The sequence below is a fragment of the Phaseolus vulgaris genome, chromosome 1 (genome assembly GCF_051622355.1).
Source record: "Phaseolus vulgaris cultivar YP4 chromosome 1, ASM5162235v1, whole genome shotgun sequence".
NCBI lineage: Eukaryota > Viridiplantae > Streptophyta > Magnoliopsida > Fabales > Fabaceae > Phaseolus > Phaseolus vulgaris.
Genome location: NC_143498.1, coordinates 9,345,407 through 9,371,265, shown reverse-complemented (window position 1 = coordinate 9,371,265; position 25,859 = coordinate 9,345,407). Strand labels below are relative to the sequence as shown.

The 25,859-nt window shown below is 32.1% G+C and overlaps 1 protein-coding gene across 13 annotated transcripts; it reads right to left on the bottom strand.

The window, feature by feature from the left end:
• Nucleotides 1-7,808: 7,808 nt before the first annotated feature.
• On the bottom strand, nucleotides 7,809-24,574 carry LOC137813462 (ACT domain-containing protein ACR3). Of its 13 annotated transcripts, none has more exons than XR_016519365.1 (9): nucleotides 24,265-24,558; nucleotides 18,633-18,762; nucleotides 18,267-18,312; nucleotides 17,556-17,670; nucleotides 17,111-17,178; nucleotides 16,068-16,679; nucleotides 8,880-8,984; nucleotides 8,551-8,665; nucleotides 7,809-8,333 (listed from the first exon to the last, which is right to left on the bottom strand). XR_016519365.1 is itself a non-coding variant. In XM_068615728.2 (9 exons), exons 3-9 carry the CDS (start codon nucleotides 18,701-18,703, stop codon nucleotides 8,010-8,012), a joined length of 1,341 nt encoding a protein of 446 aa, XP_068471829.1. In that variant the 5' UTR covers nucleotides 18,704-18,762; nucleotides 18,879-19,012; nucleotides 24,265-24,554; the 3' UTR covers nucleotides 7,809-8,009. The 13 variants fall into 13 exon arrangements, 10 of the variants coding, with proteins under 10 accessions (XP_068471829.1, XP_068471826.1, XP_068471830.1 ...); XR_016519366.1 differs by having other exon boundaries at nucleotides 18,633-18,836; nucleotides 24,265-24,484; XM_068615728.2 differs by lacking the exon at nucleotides 8,551-8,665 and adding an exon at nucleotides 18,879-19,012 and having other exon boundaries at nucleotides 24,265-24,554.
• Between the last annotated feature and the right edge of the window lie 1,285 nt (nucleotides 24,575-25,859).

Below are 25,859 nucleotides of genomic sequence, written 5' to 3'. Positions count from 1 at the left end.
TTATTTGAAAAATGTATTTTCTAAGATTTAAGAATGTAAAATAAGATTTGAAAACATATAAGCAGTTTCATAAAATATTCTTTGAATGTAGAGGTTGAGTATAGACACTCTCTAATACAACAAACTTCCTGATGACTATAAGACAAAGTGATAGTTATTGAACTTAAAGCTTTGATGTCTTTAAATCCATGAAGATTACTTGAAGGTTGGGTTGCTACTTGTGGGCATGGGTTATAGGTAGATTAGAATTTGTCAATCCACTCTTAGCTTAATCCAAAATTGGATCAATCAAGTTCTTTCAAAAGAAAAGTGTTTTTCAAAGTAGTGAAAAACAACATGTTGATTTATCGTTTCAATCGGTTGTTTTACACTTAGTAGTTTTGAAAAGGATTTGAAAAGGTTGAAATTGGATGACCTAACCGTCAAGGCCAATTCAATCGGTTGAATCGAGTTTTCAATTGATTGTTTTTTGAAAAATCTCAACATAATTTGTTAAGTCTGGTAAATCTGTTTTCCATGATTCTAAATTATTTTGGCCTTTGATTAAAAGTCTTAAACAACTATTTTTGAGACTATATAATTGGTGTTTACATCTCTGAGAAGAAGATATATTAGGTTACCAAAAAGATTAAAGTTTTTCAAGATTGCTTAAGGTTTTGCTTTGTTTAAGAGTGGAATAGGGAACTGCTGTAATCCTTTTTTATCAGGTGTGATCCTTCCTTTTCTTACTTGTATTCGTTTAATATTTGTAAAACTTAAGGTACTGGTGTCTACAGTCAGAGGGTGTTTTGACTTGAAGTGAATTGTGTATCAAAGAGGGTGAGTGTTCTTGAAGGGCTCAAGATCACCTCTTTGGTGTTTGTGTTTTGTAATCTAGGTTTGATTACGTAGTGGAATACCCAGTGATTTCTGGGGACTGAATGTAGCTCTTAGTGTAAGAGTGAACCAATATAAATTTGGCTGTGTGATTCTCTCTTTTCCTAATCTTTGTTATATATGTTTTAAAGTTGTTTTTATTAACTACTGATAAAAACAACCGGTTGAATCGCAAAAACAACCGGTTGATTTTATGGAAATCAACTAAAACAATTTTGTAACTTGGGCATTTTTATTCCTTAGGGCTTTGATTCTTCATTGGCTTTCTCCACACCTTCAAAGTTTGCAAAAAATGTTTAAAAACAATTCACCCCTCTCTTGTTTTAGGCCTACAATTCTTACAAAATATGTTAAGTGCATGCTTCGGTGACCATTTGATGTGTTTAGAGGAACTTTATAGTTTGAGCTTTCACATGCTTCGGGTTCATCTAACTTGTTATGCCTTATGAGATGTCTGACAAGATATTTCGATGTATCCATGAGTAATAGGATTATCTGACAAGACCTTCTAGTGAGAACGTTTGATCTAGTCAAATGAGACTGTCTGATGCGTCCACTACAAGAAATAGTGATAGTAGAGTCCCCAAAAGAGCGACACAAAGAAAAAAATAGAGGGGTTACATGGGGCTAGTGTGGGCTTAGTGTCCCAATAGAAATGAAAGCTAATCTGGTGGCTATGCATTAGCTAGCGACCGCCTCCAATGGGACACAAATTTACAAGGTAGTGTTGGCTAAGCCTACATAAAGAAAAATATATTATTTAACTATAGTGTAGGTTTGGGGCAAGGGTGGGCAAAAAACCCAAATTACAAAATCCAATCCATAATTATCTAAATCCATATTAGTTTTGATCCATTTAAATGGATTTATTTCAAATCCAAATCCATATTTTTGGATTTTAAATCCAATCCATTTAATTGGATATGGATTAGATATGGATTGGATACATTTTTGGATTATCCAAATTGTATTTTGGGTTGGATTTTGACTTGGCCCGATCCAGGTTGAGCCAAGACAATTCAGGCGCAGGTTGAGCAAAGTTGACCCAAGTCCACGTCGAGCCGAATGAGCCAGGGCCGATGTCAAGCCGAGCGAGCCCGGACTGATGACGAGCCAAGTGCGTCCAAGCTGATGTCGAGCCGAGGGGGCCAGGGTCGATATCTAGTCATTCGAGCTTGGGCCAATGTTGAGTCGTGCGGGCCGAGGCCGATGTCGAGTTGTGTGGGTCTAGTCGTGTAGGCTCGGGCCGATTTTGAATTGTTCAGGCTCGGGCTGGTGTTGAGCCGAGCGAATCCAAATCGATGTCAAAGCGAGCGGGTCTGGTCAATGTCGAGACGGTCGGGCCCGGACCGATGTCGAGGCAAGCGGGCCCGGGCCGATTTCGAGGCGAGCGGGACCCAACCGATTTTGAGGTGAGCGGGCCCGGGCAGATGTCGAGCCGACCGGGCCCGGGCCGATGTCAAGCAAACAAGGCTCAGGCAGATGTTGAGTCGAGCGGGCCCGGGCAGATGTCAATGCGACCGGGCCTGGTTCGTTGTCGAGTCGAGCGAGCCTGGGCCGATGTCGAGTTGAGCGGGCTCGGGCCGATGTCGAGCCGAGCGGGCCCGGACTGATGACGAGCCGAGCATGCCCGGGCCGATGTCGAAGCGAGCGGGCACGGTCGATGTCGAGACGATCGGGCCCCAACCCGATGTCGAGGCGAGCGGGCTCAAGTTGATGTCGAGTCGAACGGGCCCGAGCCGATGTCGAGCAGAACGGGCCCGGGCAGATGTCGATGCAACCGGGCCTGAGCCGTTGTCGAGTAGAGCGGGCCTGGGCCGATTTCGAGTCGAGTGGGCCCGGGCCGATGTCGAGCCGAGCGGGCTCAAGCTGATGTCGAGTCGAACGGGCCCGATCCGATGTCGAGTCGAGCGGGCTCAAGCTGATGTCGAGTCGAACGGGCCCGATCCGATGTCGAGTCGAGCGGGCTCAAGCTGATGTCGAGTCGAACGGGCCCGATCCGATGTCGAGTCGAGCGGGCCCGAGCCGAGGTCGAGCCGAGGTCGAGCCGAGCGTGCCCGGGCCGATGACGAGCCGAGCGGGCCCTGGCCGATGTCGAAGCGAGCGGGCCCGGTCGATGTCGAGACGATCGGGCCCCAACCCGATGTCGAGGCGAGCGGGCTCAAGCTGATGTCGAGCTGATGTCGAGTCGAACGGGCCCGAGCCGATGTCGAGCCTAACGGGCCCGGGCAGATGTTGATGCGACCAGGCCCGAGCCGATGTCGAGCCTAACGGGCCCGGGCCGATGTCTTGCCGAGCGGGCTCAAGCTGATGTCGAGTCGAGCGGGCCCGGGCCGATGTCGAGCCGAGCGGGCCCGGGCCGATGTCGAGCCGAGCGGGCCCAGACCGATGTCGAGCCGAGCGGGCCCGGGCCGATGTCGAGCCGAGCGCGCCCGGGCCGATGTCGAGCCGAGCGGGCTCGTGCCGATGTCGAGCCGCGCGGGCCCGGCCGATATCGAGTCGAGCGGGCCCGAGCCGATGACGAGTCGAGCGGGCCCAGGCCGATGTCGAGCCGAGCGGGCACGAGCCGATGTCTAGTTTGGCGGGCCCGGGCCGATGTCGAGTCGTTCGGCCCAGGCTGATGTCGAGTCGTTTGGGCCCAGGCCGATCTCGAGCCGAGCGAACCCAAATCGATGTCGAAGCGAGCGGGCCCAGTCGATGTCGAGGCGATCGGGCCCCAACTGATATTGAGGCGAGCGGGCCCGGGCCGATGTCAAGCCGAGCGGGCTCAAGCTGATGTCGAGCCGAACAGGCCCGAGCCGATGTCGACGGGCCCTAGCCGATGTCGAGTCGTTCGGGCCAAGGCCGATGTCGAGTCATTCGGGCCCGAGCTGATGTATAGTCGTTCGGGTCGAGGCCGATGTCGTCTGGGTCGGGGCCGATGTAGAGCCGAGTTGGTCTGCGTCGAGGTTGAGTCGGCTTAGTCCCAGTTCGAGCCAAGTTAGTCTCTATCCATATCAAAATGAATTTAATGTAATTGACAAAATGGATTTAATATAATTAATAAAGTGGATTTATTCTGGATTCAGTCCACTTTAAATGGATTTTAAAAAAATCCAAATATATTTGATCTAGTTAAAGTGGATATGGATTTTAAATCCAATCCATTTATTTGGATTTGGATTGGATCTAGATTGGATTTTGGAAAATCCAATCCATGCTCACCCCTAGTTTGGGGGACACTAAAATGGATATAAATTAAATAATTATTAAGAAGTGGACTTTAAAGCCTAACTCAACCTCATAAAACCGGTCTATAAGGTGAGATTTACACTCACTTATATACTATGAAATGTCTTAATCTCTAGTCGATGTGGGATCTCCAATACATACCCCTCACACTGAGGCTACCAAGTCATGCGTGAGATTATATATTATGGGTGGTCCGATAGCGGGTGACATGATAAGCCCAACAAACAATCCTAAACCATATTAAGAAGTGGACTTTAAGCCTAACTCAATGATGACATTGAGCTCTTCTCTTTTGTGTTTTTGAGTGGTGGCGGAAGCTTGGACGGATTGGAGGTGGACAAGGCCCTCTTAGGAGGTGTGGTGGCCTTGTAGGTGCAGGAAGAGTAGGGATGTGAGGGAGGTTCGGCCAGCCCTCTTTGGTAGGCGAATGGGTTGAAGATCAATGACCTAAATCTAGAGAGATTGTAGGCAAAGGGAGTATGTATGGCTCAAGTTTGGCAGCATAACAATACTCAAATTAATCTTATCAAAACATGAGGTAGGATCCTCCTTAAATAGCCTTGGAGGACCAGAAATGCAAATGTAAATGAAGAGGAAATGCTAGCCAAATTACATGCAAATGTGAGCACATGGGAGCACATGGGATGGTGGCTCCAAAATTCAGCACATGTGAGGTAGGTTCTAGAATTCTTCCATGTGCTAGGAGTTCTAGAACCTTATGCCCCACTTAGGCTAATTGTGGGTTGGACCTAAGTTTAATTAGGAGTAGGAAACTCTAATTAAACTTAGGTTAGCATTTTAGGTACTACTTTGCATGTTTCAACACATTTACAAAAATATTTAAACTATGCTACTTTGACTAGAAAAGTAAGAAAAACTATGACACACTAGGGTCTATGACATGTAAAAATGTGTCCTCTTGACCCCTCTTTGACCATGACTCTAGTGGTTGCCTCAATGTAGCATTTTAGTGGCCTCTCAAAGGATTGGTGTTGGGGCCTCTTCCATCACTCAACCTCATAAAACTGGCTTATAAGGTGATGTTTGCACCGACTTATATACTATGAAATGTCCTAATCTTTAATCGATGTGGGATCTCCAACAATAATTAAAATGAAAATGTGTGAGACATAAATGATTGAAAGTGTGAGAAAATGAAAATGTGAGATAAAAATGTTTTAATGTTTTATTTTTTTTCTCTTTAAATAACTTAACGTGGGCTAAGGTGACAATAAACGCCCACGCCACCTTAATATCGGTTAGACCTATGCTAAATGTAATAAAATATTAACTTGCATTCACTTTGTGTCCCCATTCTTGACGTTAACTTATTATTATTATTATTATTACTATTATTATTATTTTAATAATTTTTAACTTGCATCCACTTTGTGTCCTCATTCTAAACTCAATATTATTTTGTCACTTAATTTTTCATTACATCTACTTTGTGTCCCCATTCTAGATGTTAATTTATTATTATTATTATAATAATTTTTAGTGTGAATTAAAGGTTTTCATTGTAGACATAATATTTGACATTTATTTTTGTGTCCAACTTAAGTAGACTTCACTCTATCTAGTGACTTCTTTTTTATAGCCCCACTTTTTGTTGGTAGGTAAAATGGATTTTTCTTGTAGTGGTCTCTTCACATTTGAACTATCTTATTGAACAACATTCTTTGTTTTAAATGTTCTCTATATATCATACAATCACTTTAGTGATTGTCCAATACTGAGACCAAGATTGAACTGTTTGATGTGTCTTTACTAGACTGTTTAAGGAATATTTTCACTGGAATATTGTCTGGTGAGTCTTAGTCATCTTCTTTTATTAATATTGTTTATATTGCACATAGTGAGATTTATTATAAAACATAACACACCTTATAGTATTTGTTATTATTAAAACATCTAGGCTTTAATGTCATGAGACTGATAAACCATCTAGTCTTAACACAAACTACTATTGCATGTTATAAATTGCATATTATTTGGAACACATTCATTCCTAGCTAATAACCTAAGTACTATTTGAACACTCAGCCACTTCAGGCTAAAAATCTTGAGTATTGTTTGGAATGCAACCACTTTGGACTAAAAACCAAATATTATTTAGACCTCAACCACTCCAAGCTAAGCCCCAATGAATATTGTTTTAAAAGTAGCCACTCCTAACTAATATAGAGTATTGTTTGGCAAGTAGTCACTCCTATCTATGACATTGAGTATTTTTGTGAAACACAATCACTCCTTGTTTACAAATTTTTTGTAAAGATATGATCACAAGAGTTGCTTGCTAGAGAGGGGAAATGTCTTATGATGTATGTAAATTTTACTCACTCTACTAATTTTCTATTTTGAAAACGAAAAGTGATATTTGTGAAGTTTGATCACATGGAGCTTTTCTACCATCAATTCGATAGCATTTGTGTACTTATATTTTATCGATCTCTTTGTCTTTAACTTGAAGGATTCCTTTAAATACCGAGTGGAGAAAGAAGTTATTGCTCTCTTTTTTTCTAACCTTTGAGATCTTAAGAGATGCCTTCTTCTTCTTGCATAAAAAGATAGATGCATTAAATGCACTTCATGCAACATTAAATGCTTATCTTTTCGCCAAGCAACGTTCTAAATACTGACATGAATAGTTGGACCTAGGTCACAAAGCGTAGACAATAAATAGTGCTTCTAGGCTTGACAAAAGGTGCGTCGGGATGATTTGGCATGGAGAAGCTTTAGATGTGTCTTACAAGAAATATTTTGATGTTGACATGAGTTTTTGAGATGTTCTTGAGAGGTAAAAATATTCTTTGCAAACACATATGAGTATATATAATATTTGATAATAATATTGGCTTAACAGCTATGTATCATCTCATTAAGACTTTTGCTTATCACATGAAGAAAAGACAACAATGTGTAATATCATTTGACAGACAAAACGCTTACGTTTTCTATAATATGAAAAGAAGCTTGTGTCTGACAAATGTAAAGACAACAAGGTACTAATAATGCTTTGGGCTTTTTATTTTGATAGAACTTAATCAAAATAAATAATAAATAGGGTCTCATGGATTTTTTTCTAACACCATATATAATCATAATGTTAACGTATTTAACAAAAACAAATGTTTTGACAAATGTACTCTTAAATTTCAAAGTAGTGTCTACTTCGTCATATATATAATGTAAAAAATAATAATTAACGTTTTAAAAAATAAAGCTTGCACAATTTTTCATTATTCAAAATCTTTATAATCACTTATCGATTTACTTTATCTAATAGTTAATTCTTGAATTTTTTTCATTTAAATTTATCTTGAGCACACACTCATCTTCGATGTAATTAAATTTTTCAAGTATACCTCATGTAATTAAGTTTTTCAAGAATATCTCGGAATATACTTCTTTAATTTATTTATTTTGAGTTTCAATTCCTTTCATATCTTCTCGATTTCTAATGTTTCATACTCCATTCTATACTTAACCATCGAGAGAATTGCACCCTACCACATCTATTCTCAAAATAGAATATTTTATCAATGTTTTTAAAAAGATTCAATTCACTCAACAGAGTTATTGATTTGATGTCACTTAGTTAATTAAGTCCTTTATTAATTACTTAGATACGTAATAATATAGTGTCCTTATTGCCCTTGTTGCTTTGAGTCAAAAAAAAAGTTATGATAAAGAAAGTAGATCACTCAAAAATAGGATAACATTGAGAGAATATAAGTTACACCTTATAAGCATTGGTTTAAAACAAAAGGCACCAAGTTGAAGCCCTACCTAAGTGAGACACTTAACAACTTTGTTTTTATTCTTAAATGTACACATTTCAATGTGTCCTTTAAAACCAGACAAGTAGAATGAATGCATGATTTTTGAAGTCTGAGTATTCAAGTCATGAACCTTTCAAACAAGTTCCCGAAGAAGAAGCTTGTTCTAGCCCATCCTCGGGTTTGAGCTGGTGCTTTGGCACTGCCTGGTACCCTCTTCACATTCACCATCAATGTCTGTCCAATTTCCTTGCGCAATGCTTCGATGATCTTCATGTCCACTGCGTTCCCAGAGGCATCTCTCACGTAGAACACGTTCAGCCCTTTCTCCCCTATGGTTGACACACCTGCCCTACTAACTGTTAAGCCATTCTCTCGCAGAATCCTTGTCACTTCTGACAGCAACCCCACTCTGTCCTTTGCACACAGTTCAAGGCTCACACCCTGTGTCCACCATCATACACAGGATCAATGCTAGCTAACAACACTATGATCATGATAATTACTTTGTATTGTATGCAGAAAATGTCAAATAGGATATAGTGCATTTGTCACATTAACTCAATTTGCATATGATAAAACCAAACAACAAATTTTGCCTTAGTGTTTTTGACTTGTAGTTTTTAGGTGATAGGGAGGGATGTGGATGAGATGATATTACGTGGAGATTATAGGTTCTTAAGCTCTAAATGCTCTATTGAAGACAAAAGACCATCACTGAGTGGAACTTAGCCCCATATATCTGCCGTAGCATTCGCAACAATACAAGTAGATAGCTGCAGGTGCAAAATGCATTCATTGGGTTAAACTCAGAAGAGTTTCTGATGAGCAGAAAAGAATATAGTAGATGGGTGACTTCAGAAGAAAACGGGTCAAGAGAAAATTAAACTCACTAGTTAAAACATAACATAAACCATCAAGTTTCATGCAGAACTTACTGAGTTGAGAACCAGAGAAACATGCATCAATGAAATGTGAACTGCACATTACCTCGCTAACTCTTCTTTGAATAGCAGCTTCGATGCATTTGATGACCCTTTCTTTCTCTCCTTCAGTGTCAAGCGTGCATCCATCAATGTGCCGGATAAAGTACTCCTACCAATGCATATCAAACACTTTTTAGTCCACATTTTTCAACTTCCTCTTTCTACATCTAATAATGAATTCTTTTGTATATAGAGAGTTATATATATATATATATATATATATATATGTATGTTACCTATTTATATTATTTAAATTAGATAGTTTACTTTTATCTATTTGTTAATGTGGAGCATCATCCAATAAAATAAATTTACAAACAATACACCTATCATGAAAAACATGATCTATATGAATAAAAAAATATATGACATCGTGATTGTATAAAATTATCATAAAATATATATATATATATATATATATATATATATATAACAATTAGATATATTATCGTAAACTTAAAATTAATTTTATTTTGAGTAGTTATTTGAATTTAAAAAAGTAGTCATTTAAAAAATGAAATTGTAAAAAATTAGGTAGAAGTAAGAGATATATTATTTCTTTAAAGAATAAAGTGTGTATATATATATATATATATTAAAAGGTTAATTATTATATATATGTAGTTGTTATTTTTTAAAAAGAGTAAATATTTAATTATATTGAAATAAAAATAAATTATTGAATTTATTAAATAAATAAATAAATTATTTTTTATTAAAAGATGAGTAATCTAAATATTGTACACTTTTTTCCTTTAATAAAAAACTACTATTATTATAATAACCATTGAAATAAAAACATATTATTAAATTATAAAAATATTTTATTGAAAGTAATTATAAAAATAAATCATTTTTAAATTTAATTGTGTGTAATGTTTGTATTGTGTATATGATATTTTATTGTGAAGAATTATTTTTAATTTCAAAAAGTAATTATTTAGAGGATAAAATTGTAAGAATTTTTTTTTTCTTTTTTAAATTCAAATTTCTCTAAATTTTTTAAAATTTAAATTTTCATTTTTAAATAAATAACTGTCAAAATTTATGATATTTTAATATTATAAGGATAAAATTGGAACACGAAATATGTTCACAATCTTATTGTTACAGATAAATAAATAATTTATTTTTTTAAAAGATGTTATGACACTTTTTTTCTTTTGATTTTTTTTACTATTATTATAATAACTATTGAAATAAAAATATTTTATTAAATTATAAAAATATTTTTCTTAAAATTATTATAAAAATAAATATTTTTTTAATTTTGTTGTATATAATTATTTTATTGTATAGATTGTTTTTATTGGCAAGAATTATTTGAAATTTTTTTAAAAAAAAGTAGTTATTTAAAGGATAAAATTGTAAGAAATTGAATTTTGTTTTCCTTTAAACTCAAATTTTTTTAAATTTTAAATTTTCAATTTAAATAAATAATGGTTAAATTTGTTATATTTTAATATCATAAAGGATAAAATTAGAAAATGTAAAAAAAAAATCTTTATTTATTATTATAGATTATTTTAATAATATGAAACTTTCACTTATTTTTATTACAACAACAACTCATTCTTGTTGACAACTTTTTTCTTTATTTTAACTTTGTATCGTTTTATTTTTTTTTATTTTATCTTTTATTTTGTGTTTTTATGCAAATGTCACTACAAGAAAAAATGGTTTTAACGAGACTTTATTTTTACATTATTCAGGGTTAAAACATCTATTAAGTCATTTACTCAGGGTTGCTTTCCTCCGCTAAACCATCTTTGGGAAATATGTTCCCTGAAGTTTTTTTAAATCTCGAGAAAAGTCTTTCAGAATCCTTGTTAAATATCATGGGTTTAAGAACCTCAGTAAAATTCCATAGGTTTCAAACCTCTACCATGGGTTTAAAAACACCCGTAAAATACCATGAGTTTCAAAATTTTCGTAAAATGACTTGTCATTTGAAATAACCTTTAACCCCATTTTCCATCATCTCTAAAGATCCTCCTGACTTCTATCTTCCAACGTAGACACACTGCTCTCTGGGCACAGGCTCAATGGCCGGTAACCACAATTTAGCCAAGAATCACAATTCAGCCACACTTATGTCTATTTTATCTAAGGAGAAGAAACATTAAATAAGACACTATCTTCTTCTTACTCCAATATTACTTCTTCCATCAACTTACTGTCCCAACTTGGGTAACAAGCTACTGTTACCTAGCTCGGCAACAACTAGTGTTTATCACTGCTTTATATATCATAAATAATTGCATTATCTATCAGATATGAGTTTCAAAGTCATATGTGTTCCTGACTAAAGATTGCAAGAACAAATTTGTGAGGAGAAATTAAATTTATTACATCTCACTTTCACAGTGAATTAATTATTAAATGCATTTTAAAATAAAAATCTCAATTTAAAATATTTCAAAATTATGAAAATTAAATATTAATAATAATAACTAAAACTAAAATTGCACATAAAATATACGTACATCAAAAGGTAAAACAAAATAAGTCAAGTTTTTTAAAGTATGAGCTCGTAACAAAAAAAACTAGGAATTATATAATCCAACTACCATCATTCATAAGAAATATGCAAAATACTTTTGAAATACTTATTATCCAAGATTAGTTGTTGAAATACTTATTATCCAAGTTATTTTGCTGAGTTTTTAAAATAAATTTTTGAAACCTTAGAAAACTTATTTTTAGTATAAAGTTACGCTTTCAAAATTTTAGAGAATTTAGTTATAAAATATATATTAAAGCTATATAATTTTCAATTATTTATTTATAAATATATTTAATTATATTTATTTATTGAAATTTGAAAAATCTAGAGTGTTTTATTGAGGTTCTATAATAAATCTTTGAAATTTAACAAATGTTAAAAAAACCTCCGTTATTTTTTTAAGATTTTAGAATAAACCTTTGAAACTTAACAAAGGTTAAACCCTAAACTTCCATTAATTTGCTAAGGTTGAAGATTAAACCATTGGAACTTACTTAAAGTTAAAAAAACATTCGTTATTTTACTGAGGTTTTAGAATAAACCTTTAGAATTTAACGAAGGTTAAAAAAAACCTCCTTTAATTTGCTGATATTTTATAATAAACCTTTGGAATTTAACAAAGGTTAAAAAAATCTCTGTTATTTTTCTTAGGTTTTAAAATAAACCTTCGTAATTTAACGAAGGTTAAAAAAACCTTTTGTTATTTTGCTGAGGTTTTAGAATAACCTTTGAACTTAACGAAGGTTAAAAAAACCTCCATTAATTAAATCAATTCTTAGGGTTATATTAACCTCTGCTAAATAACTTTCGTTAAAACTTTTTTTCTTATTATAGTGTGCAAAATTAATTATTGTTTAATAATTTCTTTACCTTTTCTTTGAAAAATTACATTTTAAAATATATAAGTGTTCTTGTATTTTTTTATTTTTAATATAATTTATTTAAATATCTGTTTATTTTTATATAAAATTGTTTAAGTATACGTTTTATTTTATTTTATCTAAAATTGGTTAAGTATTTGTTTATATAAAACTATTTTTTTTATCTATAATTGTTTTTGTATTTGTTATTATATTTTTTGTTTTCTTTCTTTTTCCTGTAAAATTGAGTTTTTAAGGATTCTACTTATTTTATTTTTAGAAAAAAAATAGTTGTTGTTTGAATTTGTTGGTGGAGGTCATGAGTCAAACAATGAAAGAAAGAAATACATATTATATTGAATCATTGTGAGAGTGTTCTCCCTAATAGACAATCTAGTGCAAGTATTATTCACATACTTGTTCGGGTGATGTTTCAAGAATGAATATCATCTTGCTAGAACAAAGGAAGATTTCATTGCACGTACATTGGTTAGAATCATATTAAAGACATGTTTTTAAAGTTGATAGAAGACAATGAAAAACAAAATCAAAGAAGCAAATCATGATATTTTGAAGAAGTGGATATCCAAGATAATAATGAAAAAGGAACATTTGAATCATTTTCCTAGAAGGGGAAGCAATGAGCTATAAAGCAAAAAACTATGAATAAATTGTTTAAGGATAGAGAGTTGGTGATTCTAGACATTTGCAGATGCACATATGACAATGCTTTACCATTTAATTTGATAAAAAGTTCCTTATTTTTCCAAATGTTAAAATATGTTGTTGAATATGTAAAAAAATTTAAAGTCTCCTAGTAATCATGAAGTTATGGTATCTTATTTGAAAATGGCAGTTGACAATATCCAACCTAATTTTGATAAATATAAGGTTGAATGGGAGAAATGGGATTGTACTTTGATGTGTGATGGTTGAATAGATGGAAAAGGGAGGTCTTTTACCAACATTTTTTTTTTGTTAAATATCCAAGTGGAACAATTTTCTTAAAACCTATATATTGCTAGTAATGTGATCAAGGATGTCAAAAAAATGTTTGAAATATTAGATTATGTGGTAAAAGAAATTGGGGAGGATAATGTTGTGCAAGTTGTGACAAATGATACTTCTAATTTTGTGGGAGCAAGAAAAAATGTTAGAGAAGAAAACAAAATTATTTTTGCCTCCTTATGCAACTCATTGCCTTGATTTAATTCTTGAAGATATTGATTAGCTCCTAGTATTTTATAAGACCATTACAAATGTCAAAAAAAGTCATAACTTTCATTTATAGGCACACATGAGTCTTAAACTTGTATAAAAAGTATTTTAAAGGAAAAGAATTATCTTGATCAACAATCATAAGATTTGCACTTGCTTTTCTCACCTTAAAATGTATAGCACAACAACAAAAAATGCTCTTCAAACTATATTTGTTTCACAAGAATGGACAACCAGTAATGATTACACCTGAAGGTAAACAATTAGTGAACATTGTTTTATGTGATGATAGATTTTGGAAATCCATCCAATATTGTTTGAAGTGTGTGACTCCACTTGTGAAAGTATTAAGACTTGTAGATGGTGACTCAAAACCTACCACGCTATAATCTATGAAGTTTTGGATAGAGCGAAAGCACAAATTTAATAGCTACAATGATGGAGGACCATTCATACTAAAGCCACCATTCTTTTCAACTAAGAGCAGGGGATCAACTTAGAAGAATACAAAAGATAATATTTGCCTTAGTCTTGTATAAATTTTGTAAATAGTAGAATAGTATTTTCTGACTTGTATTTCTGAGTCAACTTTAGAATAGGAATATAATTCTCTCCAAACAAGACATATATTTGGGGCATCTTTTCTTTGTATGGGAAATAACTCTTCAAGCTCGTTAAGCAGTAAGCTAACACCTTCTCCATGACTTCCAATCATTCAAAGACATGTGGCAAGCTATGAATAGATGACTTCTTGTATATAGGATTGCCACATGTCATGCTAGGAATGAAGAGTAGTTTAGAACTCTATTAGTCATTTTAGGAGTCTCCTTAGGCTATAAATAAGAGACTCCTCTCTCTTAATTTTCAGATTGATTAATATATGAAATTGTGTTTTTGAAACTCTCAGCACATTTTATCCAAATCTCTCTCTATTATGCTTCTTGTATTCTTAGAAACTCAAGAAAGTTGACATAACCTTTTCCTTAACCCTTGCACCTTGTAAACTCACTCCTAAACCCATATACCTCCATAGCCATTCAATGCTTCCTCAACAAAATGTACAAGACTTTCGTTGCATTTCATCAATTTCATCCAACACTCAAGAAGAATTGCATCATACAAGTTTTAAGAATCAAGACTCTAGCTACAAAAAGGTGTGGACAATAACTAATACTCGTTGAAATTTACAATTACATTGACTTCTTCATTTTGTTTCTTACTATCTTAGTCATAAGTAAGTAACTATTTTTTATACTATACATTAATCATTATTGCAAATTAATAATGATTTTTATTTTAATACCTTTTTTTTCTTTTCACATTTCTTTGTGACAAAAACTTCAATGCAGATTTTATACTGTTTATATAAGATCATTGAAAAAATAATCCTAGATGGAAGGATTAGATTTTCACTTGATCAAGAACTTGATAAATTCAAAAAAGCCAATAATTTGTTGGAAGAAGAATGGTAATAATAAATAAAAAAAAAACAACTTGGTGAGCATCTAATTAATTTTCATGGTTTCATAAAAAAACATAACAATCAAGATTACATTTACTTATGTTAGCTTTTTATTTGAAATTATAGCTCCTTGGGGGGAAGTTATGGTGGAGAGGGTAAAGAGTTGCAAAATCTAGCAATGTAGTTTTAGAACAACAAAAAGATTATATGTTTTCCTCTTTGTTAAAAATAATCTTCAACTTAAGATGAGACAAAAGGTTAGAGAGAGAAAGGGGATACTTATGATCCTATATGTTTAATTGATATTGAATTAGATGATGAGTGGATTATTGAAAAAATTACCTTTACCAAACGATGTTTCATAAATGAATATACATGAACTTTTTCTCTTGAAGAGGAAGTTTCAAACAAGAAAAGAAAGAGGAGTATTTGTTTAAACTATAAAACTTGTGCAAATTAATCATAAATATTATAGTACTTATAAAGTTTGTTGTTTCTTTAATAGGTAATTTAAGTACTAATGTCGATAAAAAGGAAAAACCTATGAAATTGAAGAAATGATTGGAAAGGTAGAAAAAAAGGATGATGATGAACTCCAAAAAGAATGTTATGCTAGAGGAATAAGATAATCTAAGTGAGATTGATATTGAGAGATGATGAGGGAACTTATAAGATTAGGATGAAAATTTAAATATAGGAAATAATATTTTACATTTAATTGTATGAATTGAACATTTTGACTTCATTTTTATATATGATACTTTTAATATTTTTTTATATCACTTATTTTTAATTAATATTATATTTGATTCTGTATATTATTGTTTAGAGGAATGATACATTGACAACCTGTTCCAGTATACAACCTCTAATTGATGATATAAAAAAAAATGTATTTTTGTTATATCATACAAAAGTTAAAATTTAAGACAAAGAAAGAGGGTTTTATACTTATACTGGAACAAGATTTTAAATATATCATTTTTCTATTATTTATAATAAAATTTGATTCACCGTTGATTGAAAAAAAAAAAACGATTCACGGTTATTTGCATACTCAAAAGTTGGGTTACAATCAATTGAGCGAACCAAATAATGACTGTAATGGAAGTAAAGAATGGATTATTATTGATAAATGATATGTACCTGGGATGCATATTGGCCTTCCGATGAGATTGTAGCATGGAAAACCACATACTGCATGTCGGTGAGAGTGCAAACAATGTCAAACATCAATTTTGCCCGATCTTTGCATCTCACACTAACCACTGAGTACCCTTTTTCCACAATACGTTCTATTCTGATTTTTGGCCTAAAAGAAGGAGCACAATCAGTTGTTGTTACTCCAGCACTTTCATAGTCCCTGTCAGCAAATAGCATTTGGTGGAGCCTCCGATCCATGTGGGTGAAACCCATTGAAAAACTGGTCCTAGCCACTTTCTCGTCATCCTCACACCCGCGTAGGATGTGGTTCAGCTGCTCCTCCATAATAGACAATCTTTTTGATTCATCCATGGCTTCGTTTGTAGCATCATTCACATAAAGCACACAAGCTATTCTCCTGTTATGAGTCCAAACTTCAGCAGCAATCACATTGAATTGGAGGCTGGCAAGGACTGCTGATATCTCAGACAAGAGACCAGGCCGGTCCCTTCCAATGAGCTCAATGGCTGTATGATCACCAATTGAATGAACTCCAACCCTTTTGCCTTGCCAACTCCTTACTCCTTCTGTGCTCTGGCCCTTTGGTCCTAAAGCCTGTTGTAATAATGTTCACAAATATTACTCACTATTTGATGTCTGTTACATGACATATGTAAATGAAGGGTATCTAGCTACTAGTGTGAACGTGTTTTTTATAGTAACATCACTAGTGTATTTCCTAGACTGTGGAAGTTCCTAGGTGAGTTCAGAATTTCTCTCAAGTTAGAGAGGTGCATTGGAGACTAAAAAATGAGAAAGGGTACAGATCATATCTGGTTCTGAATATGGTGTGAACCAAGTATTTTGTTTATACTACTACTGATGTTTTTCTTAAAACAACAAATCATGTGTGCTTCCTTTTCTAAAGACAGATAAAGCTTAAATGCTCCATTTCAGTAACTCAATTATTATGCTATTTCAATTTATTACATCAATATATCACATTATATTTTACTAAAAGAATATATCAGAAGAAAGATGAGTACCTTTTCAATGAAGTCTATTGTTTTGCTGTCTGTTATCTTCTTTCCTTGCTGATCGGTGACATGAAATACTGTTTATTCCATTTGGTAAACAAGTCACTTGTTAAATGTTTGTGTTAATTGGGAGTGGTTTTAGCTATGAATTCATCTTTATTTACAAGACAACCTTAAGCAAATATGTCCATAAGAACTAAAATGTGTTGTTTGCCATACAAGTATCTAATCTACCAAAATAGGATTATCCCTCTTTTTGGCTCAAATAGGCATAAAAAAATAAATACTTCATGGACATACATGGTCAAGAGATAACTGAAAGTAATGAAGAGCATCTTGATAACCAGTGTTCTCAAAAGTAACCAGCTTTTTAATCAGGCTAACAACAATCAAGGACAGGACAAATTTGTGTAGTCAATGCATTACCGATTCAAGTTTTCAATCACGAACATACCATCCATAAACCATCCACCATCAGAAGATATGTAAGCTTTGGTAATTATGAAGTCAAGGTCTGTCAAGATTTGCACAACTTCCAGCAGAATTCCAGGTTTGTTAATACTATCAAACTGCATTTTATTTTCGAAAAAAAAAAATCCATTAGATATTGCATCAACTTATCTCTAAATTAATGATTCATCCAAAAACTATGGAAAAAATATGATATGATGATGATAGCCACTTGGGGGAAGCCAAATGGTTTCCTTAACTTAATCTTTTAGCAGTCGACTTAATGGGGTTTTAACAGAAATTCTGTCTGTTCAATGCGCTTTTCAATTCAGTTTTCAACTTATCTTTTCTGTTCATTTATTCAAATTAGAACAAGGAACAAACTGCTAGCATGTTCCTAATCAAAGACAATGAAGAAAGTGGTCACTTGCGGGTAGAGTTTGTTTGAATTATTTTCTAGTCAAATGAAATTTGGCGAAAGTTTTTTACATAAGTCAGAGAATTGACTGAGGTGCAATACAGTCTCGTTTGGCATATAAGAATAAGAATAAAGTTAAATTCAACGTAGTGTGAGAAAAACAAAGCTCTAGGGTTAAAGTAACTTTAAATCGACATGATCTAGGTATTTTTCCCAAGATGCTCAGCTGCCAAATCATGACTCAGAACACAACGAGGCCATATCATTATCATAATTAGTCATTTTGAGAAATTATACCTTGATCAGTGTACAATCATGGCAACTATCATTGTCCACAGAGACCCTGCGAAGTGGAAACAAAGTTACCATCAAAGAGTCACTTCTTCCTGGTATTAGAAATTCCCGCCACAAACCCCAATTTCACAGGGAGCTAACCTTGGACTCTAGTGGGGATTAAATTGATTACAAAGACTAATTAAGTTATGAATTACTCAAGCTTTTAACATTTTTGTTGTGCTGCTCTTTTCCTTTTACCTTTGAGACTACATTAAACCAATTAAGCTATACATAAATGATGAGAGAATCTACACAATTTTGCAGCAATTGCTAAGAAAAAGAAAAGAAAAGCAAAGATGTAATTCAAGGGAAGATAAAACAGTTAACCTTGGAGGGTTGATTCTGTTGCTGAAGTTCTCATACTCGGGATCAAAATATGGCCAACAAACTTTTGCCATTTAATCAACTTCCCCAGTCAACAACTTTCCTTCTTTTCCTTTTATCAAAGTGAAAAAGTCTAGTCAAAGGGAGAAACAGAACCGTTACTTTCTTGTGCAGATTCCTACTTGCATTACACAATATAATATAACTCTGCAGTGCAAAACGGATCACAGGTAACTAATGAGACCATACAGCAAAAGGAATCAAATGAGTTGTGCAGTTCCTAAGACAGATCCCATCATCAGTTAGATGAATGCTATATGTTATATATGGTGCACAATAGTTCTATGAAGTGTAGTGCATATCCACACATGCCATATTTATACCTGCAATATTCAAAAATTTGAACATCATCACACAATCAAAATCATATTTTAAAACTATGATGTCATCAATGGGGGTTGATAGAGCACTACTTAATGCAATGCTTTAGGCGCACATTCTCCCAAGCATGTGTAAAGAATCCTCGTGCTTCATTTCCTGACCTTTGAACATGACTTTACGAATAATAACAAGTTAAGCACCGAACGTTCCTTTTCCAATAGATTATCAAATGCAGAGAGAAAGAGACAGAAACAAGAATAAAGAGGATGACAGGAGAATCATGGCATCAGTAAAAGGAGACATTTTCGGTGCAAAACCTAGATGGGTACGTGGAAGAATCCAGCGAGTATATTAATGCCATAGTGGAAATATAAAATGCTATAACCTTTTCCTTTCTTTCGTGAACGCATAATAAAGCAATTTGCTTTACAAATAGAGTAACAAAATTCACAATTATTACAGAAAGCAAGATGGTGCGTCTGGTTGAGAGCTGTTCATATAAATATATGGCGGGATTGACACATACTTTATATAAGTTTTGGCAGTTCAATTTTTCTAGGTTTACAAGTCATCTAATCTTCTAACTGAGGTAATTGTATTTGAGTAGTGTAAGATTAGCACAAACTATAATTTTGTACTGGTTTTAGAAGTTTGTAGGAGATAACTAATCCGTACATAAATTTATTTATCTAGTACGTAGAGTAAAACAATTATATGTTTAATTAAGAAGTGAATTTTAAGTTTAACTCAATCTTATAAAACAAAGTTATAAGATGAGTTTTACATTAATAATATACCATGAATATTTTTATTTTTAGTTGATGGAAGATCTCTAACACACTCTTTATGTCGAGATTTATCTCGTGTGAGACTATATAATGAAATAGATGATCGGTTTGGTGAGACAAACAAACCTTTACTAACTCTATATGATCTCTGATACCATGTTGAGAAGTTAACTTTTAAATCTAACTCAATCTTATAAAACTGATTCATAACTTTTTATCCAAACATTTTTATTTCTAGTCGATATATCTCCAACATATTCAAGTAAGAGATAAAATAGATCCTTCCAAACCACGGTTAGTTCGTTCACAATAATCAAATCCTGAGTCTATTGCCTAAAAAAGGAGAGCCCTCACAAACTTCAGTAGATAGCATGTTCATTCTGGTGCTATATATATTAATGTAATTTATTTGTCCAATCCACTTGAACAAAGTTCCAAACACGCCATCAAGCAACAACAAGAATCCACGTGGTGAAGAGACATTGTTAGGCTTTACAAGCGAATGCATATCATACCCAAAAGAATGACAATTAAGCTTCACCACGAATTTGTAACTCGTAACAGCAGCAAACAGATGAATGGAATCTTAGAAGTCCGACCAAAGTGACTTGAATGTGACATAAATATCTGATTCCAGCTTCGCTAAATAGGTGTTTTGTTTCACTTTATTTGTGAATTTACCATCACAAAAGGTACACATCCGTGCCCAATTGCCCTTACCTTATCCTCCACAATTATTCCATAATAAAGAAAGATCTTCAGTTACCACCGTTCAATTTGGTCACCTAAACTAACGCGCTCTTCTGCAAGTTTCTTAAAAATATTCTTTCATAATCATTACACATAGTGGTTAGTAGCACACACAAATAGTTTATATGGAGATTAAATATATTGCACTCATAAATTGTGGGGTAGTTTATGTAGCAGGAAAACTATGTTTCATTCTCACTTCATGCAAAATTTTATTGGCCAGCGACAATAATAGTATTACCATCTGTTTTTTATGTGAAAAACAAATGAGTTCATGAAGAGTAATAATATAGTAACAACCCATATATATGATTACTTAACAACTATATTAATAATATAAATTGATGATTTAAATAAAGTTACATTTGATTGTATATTTAAATAGGATTATCCATATATTATTCTTAAAAAATATACACACTACAAAGTTTATATTTTTATACAAGGTTGGAGAAATAAACTTAAATCATGCAGCCATAATATGTATCACGTGTTTGGATACATGTCTAAACAATTTGATTTAGACAAAATATTTGAATTTGTGCATTTTAAATAAGGAACAAAAATACATATATAATTATTTAAATAAGTCACTTAACTTTTTAAAATATTCACATGACTTGTGTATGGATGTAATGACAAAAAAATTATACCAACTGGTATTTGTATGTAACATAAATAAATATTTTTTTCTATATGGTAGCTTATCGATGGAGCAAGGAATAGGAAGGCATTCTCATGACTTGCCATTTGAAATTAATTAAAATATCTCTAATTATATATAAAATAAGTTATTAATTATACTATTTTCTTTTAAGCTTAAATATACTTTTGATCTCTCTAATGTTATAAATGTACAATTTTGATCCATGTAGAAATTTACTAGCATATTTAATTTTTGAAATTTTTTAAACTAAGTAATTTTAATCTCACATTAATATATCACCTAATTCTTAACAAAACAATAACATATAATCTAATTTCTTAAAAAAATTACTTGTCTTTAGTGAAAAAAAAAATGTCAAAGTTTATTATCAATATTATATGTGAATGAGTAAATGATAATATTATTATTATTAATGTGGGCATCAACATTTATGATTAGAAATACTATACCAGTAATATACTAAAAGTGTTTAATTTTAAAAACTTAAGAAACAAACTTTTAATTAAATTTTTACAGGAATAAAATTGCATGTTTATAAAACTATGAGATAAAAGGCCTTGTTTATTTCATGACACGAAAAGTTGGAAGGAAAAATGAAAAGAAACAAAAAAAAAAAAAAATAGGGAACATAAAAAAGTTATGATAAGTTGTAAAACATAATCTATTTAGGATACAATTAATTACATTGTAAATTTCATTAATATCTATATAATACAATCGATTAGGTTAAAAAATTATGTTTTCACATGGTAAAAAGAATATTATGTCATTTATATTTTATTAATATTTATGTTTTTATTATAATACAATAAATAATTAAAACAATAACTAAAATAAAATAAAAATATGAATATGAATATTAAATAAACATATTTCCTTTTCACTTTCTTTTTTATTTCAAATAATCTTATTTTCTGTTATCTTTTTCTTTTCTTTTTTCTTTTTTCATTTTGCATAATCCAATCCAAACAATGCTTAAAAAGTTAGATTCAGCATATTATAGTGTCTAAAATCTTTTCTGTAATACATATATAGAGTAGCCATTTTAATAATATTCCACATTTTTTTCCAACCAAATTATAATTACCAGTTTTTCTAAACAGAAAAAAAAAATCCAGGTTTATATGTATAAAAGCTATTTAAAGCTGAAAAAAAAAATCATCTCTTTCAAGATTAGCGTATTTGCTGGTTAAGTCCTATATGTATAAAAATAATACCATTATCAGAAGTATCCAAATTAAATATTCAATTTTATTTTAAAAAATGTTTATGGTAAACTTACTTACCCAAAAATACTGTAACATGGAGTGGGTGATGTACATGTACACCATGATTATTGGTGTATAAGATGACTTTTTAAATAAATATCTGTTTGAAATTATTTATTTTTAGCTTACAAATACTGTTTCAAATTTAATTTTTTTTTAATCTTTATATTTTAAAAATTATATTTTGAAAAATACTAGTGATATTATTATACATATATATATATAGATAGATGCCCTTAAATGCTTACAAAAATCACGAATACTCACTCAAAAGACACCTACATAAATGCAAGACAATTTTTCAACCAACATAGTTGGTGATGCCAAATAATTTGTCTGCCACATACTTTATTGTCAACATCCCACTTTGTATAAGAGAATAAATGAAATACAACTTTAATAAGAGAAATTTTTTTTTTTTTTTCATAAAGAGAGGGAAGAAGAGAAAAAAAAAGTGAGTAAGAGGAAATACTGTTAGTTTCTTCTTTCATCTTTTATTTTATTTATTTTTTCTTTTTCTTTTTTATTGTTACACTACACTGTTATCCTGCTATATCTTCTTTGCCATCTCTCTCTTAGGATTCCCTTCTGTCACATCTCTTATCACGCTGAATATTATTTTATATTACTATTTTTTCATGTAATCATACCATTTACTTTAATCATTATATTACATTTTAAATTTCAATAAAATATTCTGTTGAAAACAAATAAAAATTCAAAAAATATACTCTCAAACAAAACTAGATCTTATATTTTCATATCTATATATTTTTTCATAATAACAAAAGTCAAAGTAAAACAACTCCACCACTTCTACCACAAGTTTGTAACAATATAACCAACTATAGTTCACTTCATTTTTTACTACTGAAAAAAAGCTCAATTTCGATTTGACTCATCTAAATTTAAAAAAAAAATACATGTTAGTACAGAATATACAAAAGTAATATGTTAAAATTTTGAGACACTAAAAAAATTAAGTACTAATAAGTTTATTACGTTATATCCCACAATTTATATATATACATATACATTTATATATATATATATATACATATACATTTATTTATATATATATATATATATATATATATACATATACATTTATTTATATATATATATATACATACATTTATTTATATATATATATATATATATATATATTAACCATCATATACAAACCTTCTAATTCTGTATAAAAAAGATAAGCTAGTGTTACCTATCATTACGGTGATTAAAATAGAATTAAGTAATGATATTTAAATATTAGTTTCATAAATTATCTAGGTTAGTGTATATTGTAATTAAAAAATTAAGACTTATAGTAATATACTCCATTCAAATGAGTGATATTTTTATGGCAATCAAAGTTTTTATTTCACTTCCAAAATAAACATATCTGAAGTGATATCATGAAAAAAAACTTAAAATTCTAAAACAAATTGAATCAAATTTGGTCCATAATTTAAGAACTAATTTGTATCAATCTAACTGAAATTGATAGTCATTTTGATTTGACGTTTCGTTAACCTTTATTGTTGAGGCAGAAGCCTGTATCAGACAAATTCAAAGATCTTGAAGCCGCATAAACGGAACACTGTGTAGCATTTTCTAAGCGAGTTTTAATGGTTTGAGTGAGCTGTTCCTTGATATGAGAAAAAAAAAATGTTTGATTTGAATTGATGAGCAAGATGATGATTAAGGTCGGAAAATCGGCATGAGAGAACGCAGCAGCTGAATTCAACATTCACAAAGAAGTTACAGAGCAAAGTACATACCTCTTTTCTCGAAGAACGAAGTGCGTGCAAAGATTCCAATACGAACACAAACTGAAATCGCTCTAAATTTCTCACATCCTTCACAGCGCAACGCAGAGTGATGCTGATTCTGAGATATCTGTGTATAGAAAGAGTGAAATCAGAGGAGACACCTTGGAGTTTGAGTTGGATTAACAAATAGCAGTATGAGCAAAGCGAATGGATTTGATTTGGGAACTAGGAGATGGCGTAGCGAGAAGCAGAGGAACCCCTTATATAATTAATTTTGAAACTCAAATTTTGTTTTTCTTACCAATATTAATAGTACCCATGCCATATATGAGGTTGATATTTATTATTTTATTGTGCTGGCTGGAAAAGTACAAAGATAATTTTTTTATATAAATTTTTTTATCTTAAACATTATTACGCAACTTGATAATTTAATTTAGACTGATACATAAATAACAACAATCAGATAAAAAAAGTTAGAAAAAAATACAATATATATAGAATCTAACTAATTAATTTTGGTGAAGTTCTCATCAATAAATATAAGTTATTTGATTTAATTTGTTAATAATTCATGTAAGTTAATTAATTTCATTAAATAAATAAAATTTATGATTCTATTCAATTCTTTAAATATATATATATATATATATATATATGTGTGTGTGTGTGGAGAGAGGAAGGGTCACGATTTGTTGAAAATCGTTGTAAGAATTTAGTCAAATAACACTTTTAAATATTTCTTTTATCAAAATACACTTTTAATATTTTCTTATAGAATAAATTTAATCATTGAATTTTTTATAGTCAAATTTAATCACAAAATTTAACTCTATTTTTATAGATATGATTTCTTTATTTAAAAACGGTCGTAACCTTCTCTTAAATTCTCAAAACTTCTTTCGCTCCATCTTTATTAGGGCAGAGAATCCATCATTGCCTCGGTTGTGCTACTGGAGGTTCTGGGGAAATCGGAATAGGAGAGCACTCATCTTGGGGTGGGTTTCCTACTCAGATGCTTTCAGCTTCCATGACTCTTACTAAGTGATTGTTGAACTTTTTTCCTCGAATTCATAGAAAAAAATGGATTGATGTTGGTCTAGTCCGACTCATTATCTAAGATAAATCTTGAACCAGACGGATCATTCATTTTTCTTATATATGAAATATGGGACTTTTTTATTCAAAATTCTAAATAAATCCATTTCCTAAATTGTTTAATGTCATTTTTTTTTATAAAAGCTTTCATGTTAGACATCACTATGCAACTTGACATCTCGGTTAGACTGACACCTCAAGCAACAACAATCATTTAATATCACATGAAAAAGGTATTATTAAAAAAAATACAAAAATATGGGGGACTAGACCAAAACTCATATGTTAACAAAAACGATACATAGGTAGACTACAGTTATTCATAAATAATTCTAAGAGTAGACTAGATAGAAGCCTATTATACCGATGAAAAGATTCTCTATGAATAAATCCTAAATTAGCCAACTTATCAGGACATGCATTTCCTTCACGAAAAATATGAGTAACCCTAAACCTGATTTTCCCACAATAATTAAGACAAATATTCCATTGATGACGAAGGATCC